General features: G+C 42.6%; 1 protein-coding gene across 1 annotated transcript in view; it reads left to right on the top strand.

Annotated features, from left to right (window-relative positions):
* Nucleotides 1–2,252: 2,252 nt before the first annotated feature.
* The window catches only part of C2cd6 (C2 calcium dependent domain containing 6), an 84,223-nt gene continuing 78,310 nt past the window's right edge, over nt 2,253–8,165 (top strand). The window contains exon 1 of the mRNA XM_051190636.1: nt 2,253–2,683. Within this exon, the coding sequence (XP_051046593.1) occupies nt 2,312–2,683 (372 nt within the window). The 5' untranslated portion in view covers nt 2,253–2,311. The remainder of the gene's footprint in view (nt 2,684–8,165) is intronic.

Here is an 8,165-nt window from a genome sequence, read left to right as displayed (position 1 = left end):
AAGGACTTTGTTAGTTTTACCCTCTGCCCTCTGTCGTGTGAGCACAGATATTCAGAGGACATGGCCCAGGGCACTGTTTAGGGAGCAAAGACTAGACCATCAGCAGACAGCAGTCCTCCTGGTACTCAGATCTTGAACTTGCCAGTCTCTACAACTGTGAGAAATACATTTCTGTTCTTTTTAAATTGTGTAACACTACTGGACTAAAATACCTGTAAATGTAAATTTGTTCACAAGACTTCATTTCTGTCCCATTCAAAAACAATTGCTAGTTGCCTCCATCAATCAGGTTCAAATAAATTTTCAGACTTGGCAACAATTCTAAAGAACCAGGCTTTTGTGGACCCTGAAGTACTTTACCTTTCCTTTGCATAACCCGTATTTCACTGTAAATCAACAATGCCATTATTCTCCAGCAGGTGTCTCCAGGAACTACTGCACAGAGCTTCCATACTAATCAGAGATTTCAAATCCTGATGAACTTGTCCCCTACTGCTCAGGCCCCAGCCAGAAAACATTATGCATTATGCCAAATGCATAGAACTAATTGCTAAAGTGAACTGTAGAACCAGACTCTCCTTAAGGAACCAATAAATGAATAAGTTTTTTGTTTGGTTTGCTCCCCCTCCCCCAAACAGTATCTCTCTGTGTAGCCCTGGCTGTCCTGGAACTTGTTCTCTGAACCAGGCTGGCCTGGAACTCACAGAAATCCAACTGTCTGTCTCCTACGTGCTGGAATTAAAGGTGTTTGTCACCACCTTCCCGCAGGAATAGTTTTACAGTACAAATAAAACCATATTATTGTGAAACAAGACAAAAACTGAGATTACTTCATCTGTGGTGCTAGGTAAACTTCATGCCCCATGACCCCTTAGGAAGCCAGAATGAGCTGAGAAGACAAGTCTCACTGGGTTAGAAATTAAGCACCTTGCAGCATAGTCCCACACTGACAGTCACATAGGAGTTAAGGGCTTGGGATTTTGTACCATGCAGCCTGAAAGGAAAAGGCAAAGACCAAGTTCTTGTTCCAAAAGAATTTGGCTTTAGGGATTAGCAGCTACTAGGGTGAGCTCACTGTAAGGGACATGCATGCCAAGCAGCGGGCTGGAGACAGCTGTTAATTGTGTCTTTGGGGCAAGTGAGAGCACATGGCAAACAGATTGTCTGCCTTTTGATGGGCCTTAATCTACTTAGAGGAGATGGGGATGGAAAATCTAGGGAAGGTTTGCAGGTGAGATTGGCTGTGAGCAGGAGCTGTGGAGAATGGAGTTTCTAGTGGTAGAGATTAACTAAAGGTGACTGTTGAGCTCAGTCTTGCTTACAAGACTACATTCCAAATGGCATAGCAGTAAATAATGGCTCTGAGGTTGGGAAACATCTAAAAGGTTTTATTTTTTTAAAAGTCTAATGTGCAACTGTGAGATGGTGACACACAACTTTGATCCCAACACTTGGGAGGCAGGGACAAATGTATCTCTGTGGGTTCGAGACCAGCATAGTCTACAGAGACAAGTCCCAGGACAGCCAGGAATGTTACACAGAGAACCCCCTGTCTTAAAAAAAAACAAAGACAAACAAAAAATGTCTAATATGCTACCGGCCTTGCCTTAGAGCCACCTTAACAATATTTTTAAAATATTAAATGGCCAATAAAGTTCTGGGAGCTTCTGGGTTTGCATTGTGTATAATGGTAAAATTATTCTCATAGTGAGACAGAGGAAGCAATTTATGAGTCAGGCTGGGATGCCGTAGAGTAAATCATAATACTTTTCTATATGAGAGACGTCCCAGAATAAGAAGAGTAAAGAGAAGTGGGGTTCTTGCATAAAGGATATATACATATATATCCTTTATGAATGTGGCATTATTACATTAATTTGGAGCATATTAGAGCTTTGGAGGTAAGAAAAATATATGACTGTGTCCTGTGTTTGTGGAATAGTCAGATAAAGGTGTTCAAGTAGGTTTCTGGAAGTATACACTTGGCGCACAGGTGGTACTGCACAGAAAGTGATGTCTGGTAGTATCTAATGGAATGATATGGAGAGAAGAGGGCCCCTGAGACAATGTGGAGGGGGTTGCCCACCAGCAGGCTCTGAATTCCAGTGGAAATGTAAACTGCCTAACAAGGAGCCAGAGCAGATTGTCCACTTTGCTAAATTCACCCCCTCCAAACCCAGATGACCTCCAGCCATGCAGCACAGGCGTTCTGCACGTGCATGGTCCAGGAAAGCGCGGGAAAGGCAGCTGCGCGTGAGCAGCCAACAGCGGTTGGGTTAGTGGGAAGCAGGGACCTGAAGAGAATGTAACAATGGAGTTGCCTCCTCCGGGAATCCGGAGGGTTTCCATCAGTAACCCTCAAGAGACACCGCGCAGGTTTTCCACCTCCCCAGGGCTGATGCGCCACCGCCCTTCCATGGCCCCCTCCTCGATCACCTCGAAGCCCTCCACCCCGATCACCTCGAAGCGCTCCACCCCGGGCAGCGTAAGGCCCCAGTCCCTGCTGCCCAACCCCATTTTCCAGAAGAGCTCCCTTAGCCCTCCAGACCCCGCGCTTCGCAGAGTATCCAATGTCTCTTCAGTGCGATATGCTAACGAACAAGGCAAGCCACCCCCGGTCATGGCAACAGATAAAGAGAAGGACAAGAACAAGAGCAAGAGCACGGGGACTCGGCTGCTGAACGTGAGTGGCCCGAGTGCAGGGGGCACTGAGGATGGGAGGCCTGTGGTGTCCCAGGGACTGAAAGGGTCAGTGCTAGCAATCCCGAGACCTCCTTCACTTGAAAGGGGTGACGTTAGGCAATTACTTTAACTTCTGGTTATACGAAAGACCGTGAATATGAAGGAGATGATGATGTTTAACCGGGGCAAAGAACCATCACTACATGCTCATGGCAGTCAATACCATTGCTGACATGTCATTTATCTGCATAATATGCCAAACTCCAGAAACCTTATTTTTATTAATTAATTTTGTTATGGAGAGTCTTTGTTTTGTTTTGCCTTACTACATGAGTCCTGGCTGACCTGGGACTGGCTATGAGGACCAGTTTCAAACTCTTGGCAACCCTCCATTTTACATACTTAAGGGATGGGATGCTGGTGTGTGTCACTACACCTGGATATTACCAAGGCCCTTAAATTATAACCCTGGAGGACTAATTCTTCATCTGGTCTCCAGTATTTAGTGGTAGCTAGAGGTTGGAGGCATAAATTGCAAGGGAGAACCAAACTGTAACTTATTCTACATAAAAGTCATTAGAGGATTATTAGCAAAATTTACATTCTTCGATGGCCTTACATTATTACTAAATAGTGCACTTAAAAAATTCAGAAATGTGGGCAGTGGTGGTGCATGCCTTTAATCCCAGCACCCAGAAGGCAGAGGCAGGCAGATCTCTGAGTTTGAGGAGCCTGGTCTACAGAGAGTTTTCCAGGACAGCCAGGAGTACTCAAAGAAACCCTGTCTCAGAAAAACAAACAAACAGGGCTGGAAAGCTGGCTCAGCTGGTAAGAGCACTTGTTGCTTCTTGCAAAGGACATGAGTTCAGTTCCCAACACCCACATGGTGGCTCATACCCATCTGTGACTCTAGTTTCATGAATCCAAAAACCTCTATGACCTTCACAGGCCATGGACATGCATGTGGTGCACATACACTCATGCAGGCACAGCACTTCAACATAAAACAGGGATGTTTAGTGACAATCACTCTTCCATGGCCTCTGCATCAGCTCCTGCATCCAGGATCCTGCCCTGTTTGAGTTCCTGTCCTGACTTCCTTCAGTGATGAACAATGATGAGGAAATATAAGCCTAATGAACCCTTTTCTCCCTATCTTGCTTTTGGTTATGGTGTTCCATCACAGCAATAGTAACCCTAAGACATTTACCATGTGCAAGGCCCTGAATTTAAGCCCAAGCACCAAAAATAAAATAAAATTTAAAGAGTATCATATTGAGCCCCAGCAGTGTTTTACTGTCATTTGTCTCTTTGGGTATAGTAATATTTTTATGTACTCTGATATTACAACTACAGTTATCATAGTCTTCTTGAGAATTTGATCCTTTGATTATATAATGGTCTCATTTGTCCTTTTCGTGGATCTTACTGTGTAGCACAGGCAGGTCTTCCTGCTGTGCCCCCCAAGTGCTGGGATTCCAAGGGTCTGCCACTGTGGCTGCCTTGTTCTGTTCTACTCATTTGACAATTCTCTGACTTTTGATTGGAGAATTAATCTTCTTACACATAAAGTAGTTAGTTACTAGTGAGTGCCAAGTTGCCATCTTGTTCATTATTCTTTGGATGCACTAGTTCCTCATCCCTGTCCTCCTTTATGATCTGACAGTTTTCTGTAAGGCTAAAGTCTCAGTTCCTTACTCTTTCTCTGTGTATCCACCGTAGTTCTCATCTTTGTGGTTCCTATGAGATTATGTAAAACGCCTACAGCTACAGGCTAACTTTGTAACAACTTAATTTCGATGACATACAAAAACTACTCTTTTATCCCTCCCACTCATTTCGACTTGGTGATGCTATCTATGTACATGTAACTATCTTGTGTGTTCACTGACAAATTATCATTACAGTACTTTTAAAAATCCATGTATTTGTTTTATATCCCGGGCTCAGCTGCCCCCCACCTCTCCTTCTAGGCTCTCCCCTCATCATTTATATCAGAGATAAGTGATTTATATGCCACTGTTATGATATTAGGATATTATGACTTGTTCTATAAATGTCCCTTCACCAGCATATAAACCATGTAACTGGATAGTTAGAAATCATTTTCTTGGAGCTGAAGTGTTTTTTTTCTTCCTGTTTGATCAAGGCCACTTTTAGAACTCTCTACTGTACTTTTCATTTTATTGATTGTATCAGTCAGCTTTAGAATGTTTAGCTGTTTTAACTGTATCTCTGTGCTAAGCTCCAAACTTCTGTGTCTTGCTGTCCAGACTTTTGTTGGATTGTTTTCGTTGGTTCCCTGGGTATTCTTAAGTCAGTTGTTGAGAATGCTCTTTCAGAGACGTATGGGTTTCCTTTCCTTTGGGGCTGCTTATTAGGAAATGGCTCTCTGCTGGTGTCATGTTTCCTGGTTTGGACATGTCCTTCTCAGAGACCTGTGCTTACAGCTGTGCACCCGAGGGAGCAGGCTTGGTAGACAGTTTGGTAGACCCCATTGGTGTAGGTGTGCTGGCTGGGTGAGTTTTGGAGGCTTTCATGATCTCCATTGTCAGGGTCTGGGCACGAGCAACCTGTAAAGAAGGTGTCTCAAAGGGTCTAAATTAGCTTTTATCTACTCATTCCCCCAGCCAGGAGTGGAGGTCATGCCTGCCCCTGCAGCATGTGAAAGGCTGAGGCAGGGGCATTTCTGTGGTTTTGATGACTGCTTAGGTTACATAATAAACTCCACATTAGCCTGGGCCACAGAATGAGACCTTGACAAAACAAAACAGACCTCCAAAATAAGGAATATAAACATAATGATAAGCATGATGTTTCAGTTAACTACATGCACAATATATCATACATTGACATATTTTGTGATATAGTAATTGTAAGTAGTTACCATAAACTACAGTGAAACCACAGATAACTCTGTGTGTGTGTGTGTGTGTGTGTGTGTGTATGAGTCAGGTGCAATAATAACAAAATTATTGCAGATAAATTGAATAATTTTTTCAATTGTTTAATTGATACCCATTATTAATTTTTAAGGGAAAAATGGCAGTACTGGATTCCTAGGTCCCATGCATCTTAGGCAATTTTGAAATATGCAATACATTATAGTTAACTATATTAAGCATGCTATTCAATAGATCACCATCTATCCATGACTAAAAATCTCTCAAGAAACTCAGCACACAAGGACTGTATGGACACACAATAAAGGCCACATATTACAAACCTACAGCAAACAACGAATGAGGAAAAAAGTTGAAACCTTTTACCTTTCAGCTCAACACAGTATAAAGTCCTAGCCTAAGCAATTATGTATGAAAAAGGGCATTCAAACCAGAAAGGAAGCAATCACATTATCACGGTTTACAGATGGCATGGCCTTACAGGTAGAAAACTTTACCACAAAAGTAAATTGAAAGGATTCTGTAAATTTGGGGGTGACAAAAGGAACATACAAAAACCATTAGTGTTTCTTTACAATTACAGAAAAGCGACTTGGAAAAGAAATCAAGAAAACATCTCCATTTGTAATAGATACTATAACAAAGCAATTAGGAATGAATTAAACAAAGAGGCAAAATATCTCTACAGTAAATACTATGAAACATTGATGAGAGAATTGAAGAGGATACAAATAAATGTAAGGAATTAATATTGTTAAAATTTCCAAAATTCTAACAGTGGACTGCAGGCTTTATATTTTACCAACAGAACACAGGCATACCGTCAAAAGTTAACTTTGTTTGCATCTGTAGTTCCTGATCATTTATTTGCCTAGCTTTTCTATTTCTAGCATTCCCTCAGACTGTATCTTTTTTTATTTTTCTCTCTCAGCTTTAAAGCCAATTTTGGTTTGTCTTTTCCTCTATTTCTTCAAATTTTTTTGGTATTGTTTTTCTTCCATTTCCTTAAGAGATTTTCTCTACTTCTTTGAGCATCTCTATCATCATCATAAAGTTGTTTTTAGGATTGTTCTCTTCTGTTTCATCTGTGTTGGGATGTTCAGGTCTTGCTGATGTGGAGTCTGTAAGGGAAAGGGGCCAACCAAAGAAACACATCCTGAGCAGAGCCAAAGAAACCTACTTTGGCCCTGCAACCAGAACCAAAGAAATTCACCCTGACCCTGAAACCAGTGCCAAAGAAACACACTTTGCCCCTGGAATCAGCCAGTGAAAGAAATATACTCTAGCCCTAAAATTAGAGCCAAAAGGCCAAAAAAGGGCCAGAGAAAGAAATCCCTGAAACCAGAGCCAAATCTGCCCTTAAACCTGTGCAGAAAACCAACCAACCCCTGAGCACCAGATCTGGCCAGTCTGAGCTCAAGGATTCAAATCTGACCTGGAAATCTCCCTGGGAAAGCTCCACCCCTAAGAAGCCCTATATAAACCTGTGTCTGTTCACCTTGCCCATCTGTCCTTTGCTATTCTGTGGGACATGTTCTTGTGATATCCCTGTTCCCTCTGGTTTCTCCAATCCTTCCTCTATAACCTACTCTGCAGACCTCTGCAAGCTCTGCCTAATGTTTGGCAATGACTTTGCCTTTGCTCTTATCAGTTGCTGGACGAAGGAGGATTCTGCTAGGCTGTGGTCCCAGAACACTCTGCAGTCAGGATACACTAGGTCAAGGTTTTGTGTCTGGGTTGGTGTCCCGGTCCCTCCACTTGCATGGTTACAGAAGATGGTCAGTTGAGGCTCTGTGTCTCCCATTACTAGAAGTCTTTTTGTTAGGGTCACTCCTGTAGATTCCATTGCCCAGGTTTCCTCCTTGCCCAGGAGATGACCCCAATACCATTCGTTTCTCCCAGTATTCCCCCCCCCATCACTTCTGTTCCTAACCTTACCCACTCCTAGTCTTCAAAATCTATTACCCCTTCCCAGGGAGATCCTTCCATCCCCCCTTGAGCCCTCCCATTGTTAGTTAGCCTCTCTGGGTCTGTGAACCATAGCATGGTTGTCTTTTTACAGCTAATATCCGCTTATAAGTAAATAAATATCGTATTTGTCTCTCTGGGTTATCATTTAATATTAGTTCTTTCCCAGTGTTCCCTGCCCCCCTGGTGATTTCTTTTTTCTTTTTTTCCTTCCAGTTCAAAGACATTGCTTTAGCCCTCTTTACTTATTTCTCTATCTTATTTTCATTCTCTCCACTCGATTCCTGTCTCTTCCATTGCCTTTATTACATTTCATTTGAATTCATGCTTCCTTGGGCACTTTGAAATGCTATTCATTTTTGATATGGGTTTCTGTTTTTCTTGTTTATTATTCTCTCATACATTGCATCCCAACTGCAGCTTCCCCTCCCTTCTCTCCTCCCATTCCTCCCTATTTTTCCTTTATCCCTGATCTGCTCTTCTTCCTTTTCCTTTGAAAAAAGAGCAGGGCTCCCAGGGACACCCACCGAGTCAGCATAACAAGTTTCAGTGAGACTAGGCACAACCACTCATATCAAGGCTGGGCAGGGCTAGGAAAGGGTCCCAAGAGCA

This window comes from Phodopus roborovskii, unplaced genomic scaffold (assembly GCF_943737965.1).
Source record: "Phodopus roborovskii unplaced genomic scaffold, PHOROB, whole genome shotgun sequence".
Taxonomy (NCBI): Eukaryota; Metazoa; Chordata; class Mammalia; order Rodentia; family Cricetidae; genus Phodopus; species Phodopus roborovskii.
The sequence above is the reverse complement of the archived record's forward strand: the minus strand, read 5'-3'. Positions and strand labels throughout refer to the sequence as shown.